This window comes from Chelonia mydas, chromosome 8 (genome assembly GCF_015237465.2).
Source record: "Chelonia mydas isolate rCheMyd1 chromosome 8, rCheMyd1.pri.v2, whole genome shotgun sequence".
NCBI lineage: Eukaryota > Metazoa > Chordata > Testudines > Cheloniidae > Chelonia > Chelonia mydas.
In genome coordinates this window covers 29,409,771-29,425,904 of record NC_057854.1, presented here as the reverse complement: position 1 = coordinate 29,425,904, position 16,134 = coordinate 29,409,771, and the positions used below count along the sequence as shown (strand labels likewise).

General features: G+C 37.6%; 1 protein-coding gene across 1 annotated transcript in view; it reads left to right on the top strand.

Annotated features, from left to right (window-relative positions):
- The window catches only part of SLIT3 (slit guidance ligand 3), a 798,441-nt gene that overhangs the window by 473,837 nt on the left and 308,470 nt on the right, over positions 1-16,134 (top strand). The window contains exon 6 of the mRNA XM_037906776.2: positions 12,212-12,283. Coding sequence (XP_037762704.1) covers positions 12,212-12,283 — 72 coding nt within the window. The remainder of the gene's footprint in view (positions 1-12,211; positions 12,284-16,134) is intronic.

Here is a 16,134-nt window from a genome sequence, read left to right as displayed (position 1 = left end):
TTGCCTTTTTCCCCTCTTCTGGGTTTTCTCTTTACTTCTTTTTGTATATATATATTCATTTTTCATCCTAAAAAAGGAAGCATATAGACAATAAAATGCAATTTGGGTTTATCTAGAACCTCTTGTTCACTAAATATCCCGCATCTTTTTACAACTCGGTTTGCTAGATACAGTTATAGGTATTGCAGTAACACCTTAGGTAAATCTTGCAAGCACACTCAATAGTACTATACATACAGCAGTGAACAACAGAACACTTGCTCTTTTAGAAAAGTGAAATGAGATCTTCAACTGGGTAGCCAGTTGTCTTCACTTGTAGTAGAATGTCTTCAATTTCACATCGTATCAGAATGGCTGGGCTTCTAACAGTATTGTAAAAAGAAAAGGAGTACTTGTGGCACCTTAGAGACTAACCAATTTATTTGAGCATAAGCTTTCGTGAGCTACAGCTCACTTTATCGGATGCATACTGACACGGCTGTTACTCTGAAACCTAACAGTATTGTATACATCAAGTTATTTGCCATGATTACTAGACAATGGGCATTTCTAAACAACATTGTTGCTTCCCATTTATATTGCAGAAGTACCCAAAGGCCAACCAAGTCGGGGCTCTATTGAGTAAGACACGACACAGACATGCAGAAAATGCTCCAAATTGCTAACAGTCTAAAAGACAAGACATAAGTTCATAAGGCAAACAAGAATGTTGGACTGGCGCGTGTGTGGAGAAGACAAAAATAACAGGGTGTGTGCAATTTTTAGCCACTCACACGCTGCTGCCTGCCGAGCCATTACCAATTATCCATCTAGCCCGGTACCCTGTCTTCCAACAGTGGCCAATTCCAGTGCTTCTGAGGAAGTGAACAAATAGGCGATCATGGAGTGATCCATCCCCTGTTGTTCACTCCCAGCTTCTGGCAAACAAAGGCTAGGAACACTCAGATCTTGGGATTGCATGCCTGACCATCCTGGCTAATACCTGTTGACAGATCTATCCTCCATGAACTAACCTAATTCTTTTTTGAACCCTGTTATAGTTTTGGTTTTTACAACATCCCCTGGCAAAGAGTTCCACAGGTTGACTGTGCTTTGTGTGAAGTACTTCCTTTGGTTTGTTTTAAACCTCCTGCCTGTTAATTTCATTGGGTGACCCCTAATTCGTGTGTTATGTGAAGAAGTAAATAACATTTCCTTATTCACTTTTTCCACACCAGTCAAGATTTTATAGACCTCTACCATATCCCCTTTTAGTCATCTCCTTTCCATGCTGAAAAGTCCCAGTCTTTTTAATCTCTCCTTATACTGTGGCTGTTCCATACCTGTAATCATTTTTGTTGCCCTTCTCCGAACCTTTTCCAATTCTAATATATCTTTTTTGAGACGCAGATCTGCATGCAGTATTCAAGATGTGGGCATACCATGCATTTATATAGAGTCATTATGATATTTTCTGTCTCATTATCTATTCCTTTCCTAATGGATCCTAACATTCTGTTAGTTTTTTTGACTGCTGCTGCACATTGAGTGGATGTTTTTAGAGAACTATCCATAATGACTCCAAGATGTCTCTCTTGAGTGGTAACAGCTAATTCAGGCCCCATCATTTTGTATGTATAGTTGGGATTATGTTTTCCAATGTGCATTACTTTGCATTTATCAGCATTGAATTTCATCTGACATTATTTTGCCCACTCACCCACTTTTGTGAGATTTCTTGAGTAATTTTGTATCATCTGCAAATTTTGCCACTTCACTGTTGACCTCTTTTTTCAAGATCGTTTATGAATATGTTGAACAGCACTGGTTCCAGTACAGAACCATGGGGGACACCACTATCTACCTATCTCTATTTTGAAAACTGCCATTTATTCTTACCCTTTATTTCCTGTCTTTTAACCAGTTACCGATCCACGAGAGGATCTTCCCTCTTGTCCCATGACTGCGTACTTTGCTTAAGAGCCTTTGGTGAGGGACCTTGTATCTGGGACCCAGGGCATTTAAATAAGCAAACCCAATTCTTCAACTCTCTTCATACTGAGACAGACAGAGAAAAGAATAAAGCAATAGTAAAACAGAAGACCTTGTGTCCCCATACTCACTCTCTTAGAGCAATCAAGAGAGGCTTATTGTGCACTACTTAATTTTTCAGTGACCCACAATCAAGCTCATTAGAATAATCTAACCTCAGTGCCGCAAGGGCAGAGTCACTTTTGCCATGTCAGCATATTAACAGATAGCTGCATTCTGTTGGTGTTCTGAGCTGGCTCCAGTCATATGCAGCACCTGATCGTCTGAACCCCAGCCCCCACACCTTTCCTGTAATTGCCCTGTACAGCCTCTGTGGAAAGCCTATGAGGACGAGGCCTATGCTAAGAATGATCCGTACTGGGGAAACCTCGGCTATTCCTAGTCATAATAGCATGATTTAAGGCTAAAGCATCAGCTTGAAATTTATAGTCTTCATTACAAATGCCACTGTGATTCAAGTCAAATCATTATTATTTGGGCAGTAGTTTTGGGGTATACAGGAAATGTGTATCAAAAGGGATGCACTGAGATATTTAAAACTCCCTCACCCCTCCTTGGCACTACTGGGACTTAAGAAAAAAATAGAGTATTGGTAAACCAGAATCACTTACTGGAATACTTTTGTTGGCTGCTGATCCCAGTTTGCAACTCAACAAACAGTCTAGTGGGCTTATTATACAAAGCTTCAGTTTAATAATTCAGTGGCATGTTGCTAAGATGATGTAGTCAATACACTAGCTGTCCCTCATCTTGGATATTCTTCAGTATATTTTCAGTGTAGCATGAATCTTCAGTTTCTAATTTAAAAACAATCCACAAACTTTTCTTCTTTTTTTCCCTTTTAAAGTAAAATCTAAATGTCCAGGTGATTTTGGTGCAATAATGTAAGGACTAACTAGGAACAATTATTACTTTGGTATTATGTATCCCTCATTTTTAATCTTCTCATTTGTCTTTGGCTCATTTGGTTTGTTCTCAAGTCATCCATAAAAATTAAATGGATATTGACTACAAGGTGGTAGAACGGAATATACAAAAAATATTAAAGTAATTGAACTGGTGTGACCTGAGTGGACAAATGCCCAGAGATTCAGCAGTAAGATTGCCACCTGCTTCATCTTCCTCTTGATTTTTTAGATGAGTGAGTGTGTGTGACTGACCCCTGGGGAGCTCACAGGCTATCTTCGTGGTTAAGATTTCTCAAATGTCCCATCTTCATCATCACCACTCCATCCTATCTCCCTTCAAGTCCTCCAGAGAATACATGCCTTCTTATAGGGTTAGAAACCCTAGTATTCTCTCAGAGACATGTTTTTTTAAATATATATAAAAACAATAAAGCAAACAATGAAACATGGAACTAATATAATTTCTGCCAAGCACCCTTGTTAAATAATCTTGCTTTGCTACATCATGGCTAGAGATGGGCAAAGAACTGACTTTTGGTTCTCTGGCAGTGCTGTGGGGGGTAGGAGGATGGAGTTTGGTTCAACAGGAACCAAAAGCTACATTTTTCAGAATTTTTGGTGAATCAAAAAGTTGACAGATGGATGTTGGGTCGAACAAAATGCTTTGTTTGTTTTTTACATGAAATGTTTAGTTTCTGGGCATTGTTAGTCTCTTTTTAATAAAAGCTAAGGAAATGAAGGGCTAGATTCATAAAACAGGAGGAGGAGGACAAAGCAATCCCTTTATATCCAATAGCCCAGTGTTTAGGGTTTGAATCCCTTTCCTAGAGCAGGGACTGGAACTCAAATCTTCCCACTCCTAAACTAATGCCTTTAACCACCAGACTATTGGCTATTCTGCATTGTGTGTCTCTCAGACTCTCCCGTTGAAACCATTCTATTTTGTATAAAATACTTCAATAGTCATTGAGCCAGAGAGAGAGAGAGTGACTGAGAATGATTCTGTAGCTATTGTGGTTAGGGCACTCAGATGGGAGACCCAAGTTCAAATCGCTTTGCCAATCGTTACGTATACAAAGTGGACCGGCTTCAGCAGGAGAAATTGAGAGCTCCATCCCAGAATAGCCTATGGACTGGTTGTCAGGGCACTCTCCTTAGAGCAGAGAAGACCTGGGTTAAAATTCCTGCTTCAGAGCAGGGATTTTAATCTTGGTCTCCCTCCCACATTTCAGGTGAGTACCCAAATAACTGGACTATTGGGCCTAAGAGCACCACCACCTCTTTCTCCTCCTGTTTTGTGGATGGAACCTTAGAGCCCTTGTGATTCTAGCTCAAAAAAAAAAGTGTTAAAGTGGGTGTAAAATGTAACAATTCAGTGAAAAACTGGCAAATTCTTGCCCTCAGGATAATGCCCTCTTTGATCCAGTTTGGCAATAGAACGAGGAGTACTTGTGGCACCTTAGAGACTAACAAATTTATTTGAACAAAAGCTTTCCTGGGCTAAAGCCCACTTCATGCATCTGATGAAGTGGGCTTTAGCCCAGGAAAGCTTATGCTCAAACATAACACCTTAGTCTCTAAGGTGCCACAAGTACTCCTCGTTCTTTTTTTGCTGATACAGACTAACACGGCTACCACCCTGAAACTTGGCAATAGAGTCGTCTTCTACAAAAGGTACTTATTTCACATCTACTGAAAGTAAAAGACAGAATTGGAACCCAAATAAGTACAAATCCTTTTGGGGGGTTAAAAAACTGTACAACAGATACCTTTTCAAATGATCTAACAATCACCGATTTTATCTTTCTGATTTCTTCCCTCCCCCTCCTGTTGGGCCTATGGCAATGAAGAACAGCAGATGGTTATCAGTCAGGAGTAACTAGGGAAACCACAAAACCTGCCCCAATTGCTATGGAGACAGCCATTTGTGTGTTTGGTATGCACTATTTGTTACATCAGTAACCGGGGACAGTAAAATAAGGATGTTGTAAATACCATGAAATTGAAAGGAGATGTTGGATGTGGGGGAGGGGAGGAAGGTTTTAATTTTTTAATTAAGTATTGCTTTAAATTGATGTGATGTTTATATAAAATGCTGCTTGCCCCCAAAATAACAAAGCCAGGTAATTTTATTTACAGAGGGAGCAAATATTGGTAACTTTAAACTTCATAATCTGCAGAATAATTAAAAAAAACAAAAACAAAAAAACCCTAATCTGTTACTTAACAACCCTGGTAACACAGAATGGGACTGAGAATTGATCAGATCTGACCGGTTATGCTATGCAAATGAGCTATTTCTGCATAATGCTTTGAATGTTGCTGTCTCCAAACCATAATTGTCCTAAAAACAAGCAATTCTGGAGTAAGGCTCAAAATGTCAAAGGTGGATTACAGACTGATCACTTTAGCTCTTTCCCCTATATAGACGCATTTTTACCCCATTCAACCTGTATTTTAATGTTAACATCAATTTATTTAATCTACACATTTTAAAAATATCGTCAAAGATTTTAATTTTGTTGAAATTCTTCAAAGATGAGTAAAATTAAGAATGAAAAATTAAAATGGATTAAAAATAATGTTTTTAAAATTCCGTCGTCTTTGTTAATGCACTTGTTGATTATTGAAACTGAAAGAATTGAAAATGTGTACCTCCCGGCCCCCTCTGGGGAGTTTCTTTATGTATGAAACCTCTCTAAACGCCCAATCCTTCAATTCTGAGGCATGTGAGAAATTTTACTTGTGTGTGCTGGGCCAATTTTCTTCAAATTATTCATGTGCTTAAGCATCTGCAGGATCAGACTCTAGATTTGGACAGCGAACGTAGACTAGTCTATTTCTGGTTCTTATAAACTGTCTAAGTGCTGCACTATCGGAGTGCATTCGCTGCAGGTGAAATACATCCAAACAGTTGTTTCCTTTAGAGTGTTAAGAAAAAGTTCCTATGAACACATCTGTCAAAATGAGTATTTTGGAGGGATGATTAATTAATCTTAAATTGTGGGCCTAAATTCCTTGACAGTTGCCTTTTTAAAAAAGGGTACAGTCAAAGCACCTTCCCACTAAATGTCCGTAAAAAACCTCAGTCTAAAACACAGTAAAATATTTTAATGTGAAAATGAATTTGTTGTTGACATTTCCCACTGATGTGTGAAATATTTTTTCATTTGCTAACACATGACATACTTCTGAGATATTACTCTGCCACGTGCATTTGTATTAGTGTGGAGTTCTCTTAAATGAACAGCTATTAGGATGTAAAACTATTCTTCCGATTAGCAAACATGTATGCTAAATAGTCATATAAAATACAGGAAATCAAATGTATTAAATGAGAATAACTGCAAAGTACGCATAATAGTCCTTGTTAAAACAGATTCATGTTTACATTTTTAACTAGTCTCCAGACCGGACATACAAAGTGAAGACATTAATTAAACTAGTGTTCTGTCTGTTTTTTGAATAGATCATTTGGATTCTACAATGTCCTGACTAATGTTTGTACATTTAAAAAATATTTTCCTATACTACAAATAAACAAAATATATCAAAACAAAGTGAGAATTTAGCTTGTTGTTTCAACATACTCAGTGCTTCATTGTCTTTTTCTTTCGGTACCTATGCTTGTTAGTTGCAAAAAAAGGTAGTGAATTCTGTTGCATTTGGTATCTGATTATAGAACAAAGGAACAGTGTTATTTGCAGAATAATTACCAAAATGATCAATTTAGATTTCTGAATATTAAAGGATTTTTTTAATGGCAAAAGGAAATCAGCATTTTGAAATCCTAGTTTTTCTTATAATGAAATTTGAAATTTAACGCTCACCTTATGGTAGATAATATGCAAATCCAAATATATGAGCCAAAGTGTTGCAGTATCATGGGATTTGGTGCTAAAACTTAGCTCCATCTCTTGGCTAAATAACAGTTGAAATATAAGGATTTAATAGTTACAGGAGTGCAGCATTGTTTCTCAATTTTAACGAAAGATGTTTTATCTTAATTTTGTATTATAAAATGCCAGTTTTAAAGACAAATAATTATCCATCAGTCACGTAATTTCTTGGTCAATTATAATTTATATTTTCTATGCTTCTTATTGAAAACACTTGAGTAGTAAATGGGTGACATGAAATTATCCTATACATAACACCATATTATTATACATATAATATGCATGGTGTATGTTAGGTATAATTAATCCTCCTTCAATGCAGAGGGATAGACTAGTTGTCCCCTTCTTGCTTATAGTTCTATGATTTTATATATAGAGATATAGATATAGATATATCTGCAAGAGCAGATTTATTTAAAAAGGGAATATTTCATTTCTTCAGTAAACAGCTTACAAGCTTCAAGTGTTCCTGTCTCAAACGTTACCTTTATCTTAAGTAGCTAATACATCTTTTCCTTGATATCCAATTTTACTCTTTTTTTCTGAATTCTTTTGTTATATATCTGTAGCTGTTGTTATTGTCTAATAGCTAATTGCCTGTCATAGAAGTTTCAGTTCCCTGGAGCCTCTTGGGTGAAGTCAGAGCAGCTATTTAATCACACATATGTTGCAGGGTTTCCTATGCTTGCTGACGTCAAAGCAAGAGACAGTTCTGACAAAAGCCACAGACCCAAGGCCAGTGTCTAATGTATGAAATTATTCACGAGGGGTTTACCCCATTTAAACCTAAGCAAACACTTTAATTCCTGTTAATGTTAGGGATCCATCTTAACCTGACAAAAGCCTGGAGGTTCAAAATTAAATCTGGCACTCCTTCCTCAAGCCCCCCCCCTCCCCTTTGTTTCTAGTTATCACAGCCTACATGATACATATTGTAAGTCTGCCTGCTGTTCAGAGGCTCCAGTAATACCCCAGCAGCTACTGCCTGAGCGAAAAGATGCAGTTTGTTTCGTCTGTTGTTTTCTTTTGTAGTTCAAATTATTAATTTTATCCAAACATATTCTTTATTATTAATCATAAGAATACATTGTATCTGTCCATCTGTGCGGAAAAAAGACAGGAGGCCGTGGATGCGGTTTAATTAGGCTGCAACTGTATTCACTTATACTATCCAGGGGTACCAGGCAACATATTGTACAGCTCAGGAAGGAGGGGGTCAGCTTCCTGCTGACAAGAGCTAGGAGTCCCAAACCCTCTTCCTTAGCCCCTTCAAGGGGGACAGGAAAAGGAGGGGGTTGACTCCCTGCTGATGAGGTGTAGGATCCCCAACCGCTTCTTACTTAACTTCCTTAAGGAATGCTTTCTTCAAATCCTTTCCCAATCCATTTTGTCCAATAACTGCATTCCTTCTATACCAAGTATGTGCATTGGACATCCACCACAACTTTTACGTAGTAAATTGTGACAGTATAACCTAATCCCCTTACTCTACCCCACGAGGTCACAGAACTGCTGTGGTGAAGGTGAAGAAAAACAAACATCTGGCTTCGGCCAATCCCGGGGTAAGAGGAAAATTCCTTCTCAGCTCTGAAAAGAATAGGGCAATTAGTATAATTCCCACAGTGGGTCAAAATTTGCCAAGGACATGTGTGGGTAGCCCTGTCCTGGTAAAGAGGTTGCTTGGAACATAAATACCCCCCTACTCTTCTAGTCAGCAGGAAGGACAATGCAGTGACCTTGTCCTAACCTGGCCCCATCTGCTTCCTGCCCTTCCTGTCCATATCTATGAACTTTCCCATTTCTCCCCACTTGCTATAAGGGAGCTCCTACAGGGGCAAATCCCCTTTTCTTCCAGCCAGCTATACAAAGACCCACTTTCATAAAGGTTGCAGTGGGCACATTTTATAGTGCCTTTCATAAGAGGCAATTCGACCACTTTGCAAGTGTTAGATAAGCCTCAAAACATCCCCAGGTGGTCAGTGTTGTATTCGTTTCATAGGTGGGGAGAAAGTCAGGTAAAGAGCAGGTTTCCAAAGATCACATATCATGGGAGCGGTGGAAGAATACCAGTCCTCCTGTCCTCTGCTCTAACTATCAGAGATGCAGCCTCCCTTAATTATATTATTTTGGTAATAGCAAGGAGAAAAATCTCTTCAACAAACGTCTGAAAGCTGACACTCAAACCTGTCACATAAAACGAATGCCATTTTTGAAACTTACCCGAAAGATAGTAATAGCTGACAAATGAATATTTAGTTCTTTTATGTGCATGTTTGAACACTACATTCGGAGCTAAGTGCTAAGAGGAGACAGTTGTGGTGCAACGTGTAACTCAGGGAAATGCAGTCCTGCGTTCTCTGTTTTTTTCTCTCTGACTCTTCAGTTTTTCTGTGTATGCTATAGCTTTTCTCAGATCCTGATTTTTTGCTTTAAAAGCACAAGTTGTCCATTTTGAGTATCACAGCATAGGATTTGTTTCCCCAATCTTGCAAACAAACACGTGATTAAATTTAAGATGATGATTAATCCCATTGTCTTCAGAGGGGTAATTCGCATGCTTAAAATTAATCACATGCATAAGTGTTTGCAGGATTGGGGCCTTAATCATTTACAGAACGAAGACTAAAACTCAGGTGGCGCTGGCCCCCTGTTGCATTCTCTAAATGCTTACCCTGGCTGTCTTTCAGACACCATGCTCCTATAGTTTGTTAGGAAGCTGAAATTAGTCCTAAAGGGCAGGGTGTAACTAATGCAAAATGAGATCCATCTATAAAGCTTAATAATTTGGGGCCCGATCCTATGAATATACAGTACTAGCTCTGCGAAGCATGTAGTGCTTACCTTACTGCTGTGAATGGGCCCGTTGATTAATAGACCTCTCAGGCTTTAAGCTTGGTAGTTAGTGTTGGCAGGATTGGGCCCATAGAGAGCTATATATGATTTATTAAATACATTTTACCATAAAATCCAAGCAACAGAACAGCATTCTTAAAAAAAAGAAACTTTATGCTGTTTACGTGTACTTATATGACTAACAGAAGGCTTTCTGATGTTGAATACGTATATTAATCACTCTGGGCTTATTTACTTAGATCTTAACATATTTGACAGTAAAGTAGATAGAATATTGTACCTCAATTAAAACTAGGCAACACAACCTAATGAGTTTGAAAAGAAAGAAATAGGTGGTACTCGTGTTCACCTAATCGCTGGCTCTTGCTTTTTCTTTAACATCAAATGCAAAGCACCTGTGAATTAGATGAATAATGTACATGAGGAAGCAAGTTGCAATATAAAGTTCTTAAATACACACACAACGGATATCATGTGTTTTACTCCATTTTAAATGCTTGTTACAGCAATCCTAACACCTAAATTATCACTTAGACACCGTTCCAGTAAAGTGACACGTATTAACATTTCAGAAACCACCAGTAAATAAAGATCCAAAAAGTAGCCTCTCAGCAACTCTTTCCTTCTACCCCCAAAAGATGCAGAAGTGCGTGTGTGCATATGTGTGTGTGTGAGATCCCATTTAGATGATTTTACATCTTTTGTTTCAGCATGGGGGATGCTGCTCAAAGATTTGCCGAATTCAGCATGTTTTGTTAAGTTATGAGCTCTATGAGAAACTTAAACTGGGTTTGTGCTTGTAAGCTGTTTGGTAGCCTTGATAATCAGTATGATTTTTCATACACTTTAAATCATAAAAAGCTTGGAGTTTACTGAACCTGGTCCATTATGGTAGGACCACATCAGCTTGGGTAAATGTCACTTGGGGTTTATATATATATACACGTACTCAGCATAATTTATATCAGTAGGCTCAGTTTGTACCTATGTGGCGATTCATGAAGTTTAAAATGAATGTTAGTCATTTAGAACTGTAAATTAACACACACTTTCTACTTAAAAAGATGCTAACTATCTTTTTTATTGTATTATAGTTATTATTATATCCAGTCGATGGTTTATTTCTACTTTCACTGGAAGGTTGCTGGGGCAATGCATGGTTTCTTAAATGTCTATACAGTGCAAAGCACAGAGGATGATGATTTTTCTACCCCACCACATTATCATATCTCTACCGGTGCAAGTGTGTATATGTACACTATTATATGTACATTGTTATAATAATTTTGTTTAATATGCATTTGCACCTATAAACCCCAAAAAGATCATAGCACTGTTGTGCGCAGCTAGATACTGTACAGAGATGCAGAACAGACAGTCCCGCCAACCTTGTAGTCTAGGCAAAGGACCACACAGAACGAGGGGTGTGTATTCACATCTTTTGCAATGTCTGTTCTATATTTAAATGTATGTATAGTTTGTACAGTAGCATATAATACAGATTTTTTTACAGTGGTGTAATGTAAATTATCAGATACATAGGGACTTAAATCCTTAAATTGTACATTTTGAGTCAAGCGCTGGGAGCATTAAAAAAAAATTTCTAGTTGAAATGCACACGTTTGCATATGTACCCAAATGTTCCCAAATACTGTAAAATATATTTAAACATGCATATCTGGGTAAAATAAATGTGAAAAATCAATATTAGGTGTATTAAATTACACTTGTTTCATAGCAAAGTACTATATTATTAAGACGGTAATTGTGTGTGTGTGTGTGTGTGTGCGCGCATGCACACAATTTCTTGAATATTTTCTATCAATGGATTTCTCTCACTGATACAGTTAGGCAGAATCTGTATTTAGTCAAAAATCTTTCAATAGAATGGCCAACCAGATGGGACCAGTAACAATAGAAAGAAGCCTCGAACACCACAGACATTTGGTGCTTAGAATAATAAAAAGACTATAAAATTAGATTAGTTGAGTCTAATTTAGAATTGGTATATTCCCCGTGCACTCTTGCAGCTCTTGGGCAGATAAAGCCTTGAGATTTAGTACTTTCAGGACAGAGGACTGCAACTTCCAGTAAAAGAAAAAAAAGGCATTCTGGGAGGTCGCAGAGGGCAGTGCAGTGACCTCCAATGATTTACAGGCCTTTAGCTTAATGAAATTGTTTCAGTGACATGACGGTAAAAGCTCATAATGGATTGGATGCCCTAATGTAATGAAATTACTCCCTTCTGCCTTAAAAAAAAAAAAGAAAGAAAAAAAAAGCGCAATTAATATTTACTGAGACCTGACAGGCTTCAGTGTGCTGTTCTGTGCAGTTCTTTCAGACAGTCAGTGAGAAGAGACAGAGCAGCGTGGCAGGCTATGAGCAAGCCTCCTCCTGGGGGACGAGCAAAGACTGCAAGGGGGTGGAGGGACACCTCAGTGACAGGAAAGACTGGAACCCGGTGTTTTAAGGCAGCTTAGTTACCCAGCAAACCTTCATACTTTCCCTTCCTTCCTGCAGGCAACTGGACAACAACCAGATCAGCTGCATTGAAGATGGAGCCTTCAGAGCCCTGCGTGACTTGGAGATTCTGTGAGTTGACTTTGTGATTTCTTTTGTGTGTCTGTGTGTGTTTGTCTCTCTCCATGCTGCAGTGCTGATTAAATGTAGGGATTTTTTTTTGTTTTTTGGTCTCCTCCTTACCCTGGCCAAAGTGTTATAACCAGAGAAGTGAAATGTCTCATCTCCCCCAAATGGGGATTACTGCTAATTAAACTACAAAAGAGGACTTATGTGCTGATGCTCCTGAGGAGCATAGAAATTGCCATATTTGTTACTGTGTGAAACAGATGGGGTTCAATAACATCCAGAGCACATGCAATTGTACAGTATGTACAGCCAGAAACCTATTTGTATATGTGTAATATGGAGTAGAGGATGGGTAACAGGTTTGGAGAGAAGACTGTTTAGAGGTATCTCACAATTGATCTAGACAGAAAGAGGATGTGTAAAATAAAATATAAAATAAAAAGGTGGGAGGGGGATTGCAGGGGACTTTGACATGTTTGCTCACATCATTAGCTTATGGGGAAGGTCCCAGTTGGAGAACCAGAATCATGCCGAGGTGTGTTCTTTTAAAGCTGCAGCACAAAAATACCACAGTTTTTAATGTTTTCCCAACCTTTGGTAAAGTGCATCCTTTGAATGGTTTTAGTGAAATAGCGGAATGAGAATAAGCAAAATTGGATTCAACAATGAAGCCTGATTTTGAGCTACAAACATAAAACTATGTTTATGCGCGCTTTTAATTTTTTTTGTAAAATCAGATGTTACGAAGAGTTAAGTATCTAGGCATAGAATAATTTGACTATTGCTAACATAGTTACTATATCTGAGCAATGACGCATTTTCTAGTGTACTGCTTAACTAAGCAAATGGATGCAAAGGCTTTCCTGTTGTTGGAAAATTAATTCTTCCAAACTAAAAGCATGAACACTTCTGAAGATGTGTAACTCTTTGGCAGAAAAGAAAAGAAAAGCAAACCCCTTAGCACCTGAAGTGGAGGTAAGAGTGGTCCAGTGCAGTAACTATATGCAGTGAATTACAGCAGAGAAGGCCCCATCCAGCCTACCAGCAAAGGTTTTGCTTAGCTAGATGACAGCAAACAGTTGAATATTGGCTGGTTAAACTGTGCACATGCCTAGTGAAGGCAAATTAAACTGGAGATGAATCAATACAGAGCCTTTTGAATTATGAGAACAGGCAACACAAAAGGACAGTACATGGAGAGCCCATAATAATAACCAAACTCCTCACAACTCAAGTGTGGAGATTGAATTGGAGTCTTGCCATCAACTTGAGTAGAAGCAGGATTCGACTCTAAATGACCTAAGGCTAGTTTCCATGGTTGTTTGTCTAGGATAGTCATTTTAGATATTTATTGTCTCTGTCTCTCAAGTTTTGAAGCCATGATGTATAATAAACATGTTGTGATTGACCTAATACTGTTTATCTCTTGTGTTGAGCTCATATTAGGTATTTTGAAGGATCTCCTAGCTGGAAACTTGTTTTGTGAAGAATACAGTTAGAAAGACAGAACCTTTATTTTGAATTAATAGCATTTTTTAGAACAGGTAATGACATCCCACAATAACATTTTCCTTCTCTGCCAGATTGAAAGGATTATTGTGATTTTTTTAAAGTCATCACAAGCTACCAGAAGCATGATCCAATTTTACACAAAGAATAAGTTCAAGTCTAATATTTTTTCTGATTGCATGTTTTCTTTATCCAAGGATGATGCACCTGACATCCGCTGACACTAGATTGTGCTATTACTTCAACAAAGTATGTTGACTAGCAAATTACATGATATTTGTACTATAATATCCTAAAAACTGTAGGCTCTGAGATAGTGTTTAGCAACATATTTCTCTTCCCCATTGTTATCAGAACTGATCAAATGTTGAATTACTTTATCTACCTATCTGTCTATAATGGCTTGATTCTAAACCATCCCCAAATCAATATAATTGTTGGGGTGTTCTCTTAGAATCTGTTCTAACCTGCTCTGTGTTTAGAATTGGCCATAATTGATTATACTTTGCAGTTTTAATTTTCAATATAGGCACGCTTTTATGGGAGAAATCAGTCTTAATTCTAAGAAATGAGAAAATTGGTTGGCACTAACTAATTCTTAAGATATCTTTCTTACAGGCACAAAATCCTCAGTATTATGTTGCCTCCCCAGTTTGAAATTTTTATTTAAGCTCTTCAAAGCAATTTTGAGCACTTCAAGTCTGTGAAACAAAACAAATGGCTTAACTTCCTAAGAGATGTCACACCTTCATCCTGAATATTGTTACAAAGAGTCAAAATCAAAAAGGTGTCAACGCTTAGAAAGAATGTTAACAATGGAACCAGAAGAACATCAAGTGACCACTCCCTAGTGCAGTCACCACTACATAATTGCATGCAAATATGTTCTCACCTATAATCCATCACATAATGGAGACACGGTAATTTTGGCAAATACTGTTCACTAACGATAATCAATTTGAACAATTTGCAGTGATACCAAATGATGCAGCCTTGTTCATTTTTCTTTTTCTTACTAACTAAAATATTACAGTCTTTCTCAAAATGTACGCAGATTTGTTTTCGTGGTAAATTCTTGCCTAAATTGTAAACTCTTTGGGGGTAGAGGCCATGTTTTTTTGCAAGCTGCTTAACATATCTAGCCCATTCTTAGTGCTATACAGAAAATAAATTACTACACTAAATTTTAGCAATTCCATCTCTTTATTCCATTTGCTTTTCAAATTGAAACTCATCAGAGGAGAAGAGGAATTTGACGAGCTTCTCCAAGTAGATTTAAGAACTGGAAGGAAAATTATTGAATTATCCCTGAGAATAGAGAGCCCCATGATCTGATTTTTTGGGTTATTGGTTCTCAGAGAGAGGTTCTGATGCTTGTATAAGAGCCTATTTAACATCAGTTCTTCCTGTCATTAGTAAACTTGTCATTAAACTCTTTTCATTAATAAACTAGCACCAAACAGCCCAATTTTCAACCTTCACTCTGCCCTGTCACTGCAATTAATTGCACTACCCAAAATGTGCGTTGATACGGTATTGTGTTAACAGCTGGGATACCTGTATCTCAGTTAAGGAATGTGATTGTGTATACTAGGATGCTTACAGACTTGTAATTGGCACATATAGTAGTGTGCCCTTCAGACTCTGTGGCATAAATTGCCAAGTTGCATTGCTGTTACTGTACCCTGTGCTGGTTCATCAGTAAGCATCACTGGTGCTTGCATGTGACTTTTGTTGGATCTCCAAAAGTCTTACTAATAATGTGCCAGCAGAGTGGTTTGAAGTAAAATACAAAAATAGATTGGAGTGGATGGATTGTGACACAATAGTACGGGAAGCTTCATATATTAGTAATTCCATACTAACTACAATTAGATTAAATTTAGGAACACTCAAAACTGAATTTTACAATTTAAGCCTCAAAGGAGGGTGCATCTTATGAGTAAAATCATAATAAAATATAAAACTGATATGCATTTGTAAAGTGAAAATGCAAGCAAAATTGATGTGAATTTCCCACCAAACAAAAAGTGTGATTTCTGCTATAGGAGGGTTTCTTTGTTTTCTGTTCTACTCCACCAAATCCTTAGCTTATAATGTCAGATATCACCATACAACACAACGGCACTGTTCAGAAATATTTATTAGATTATTAAACTGAACAAGCTTAGCTGCCGACAGGCTAGGATTCATTAAAAAACAAAACAAACCTCAACATCCTCCAATCCATATCCCAGGAGTCCAACACTTTTTAGTTGGTGCCATTTTTATCCTTATTTATAAAGGTGTTAGCAGACATCTTGATTAACCAAGTAATCCAAAGAATACTGAATATATGACACAAC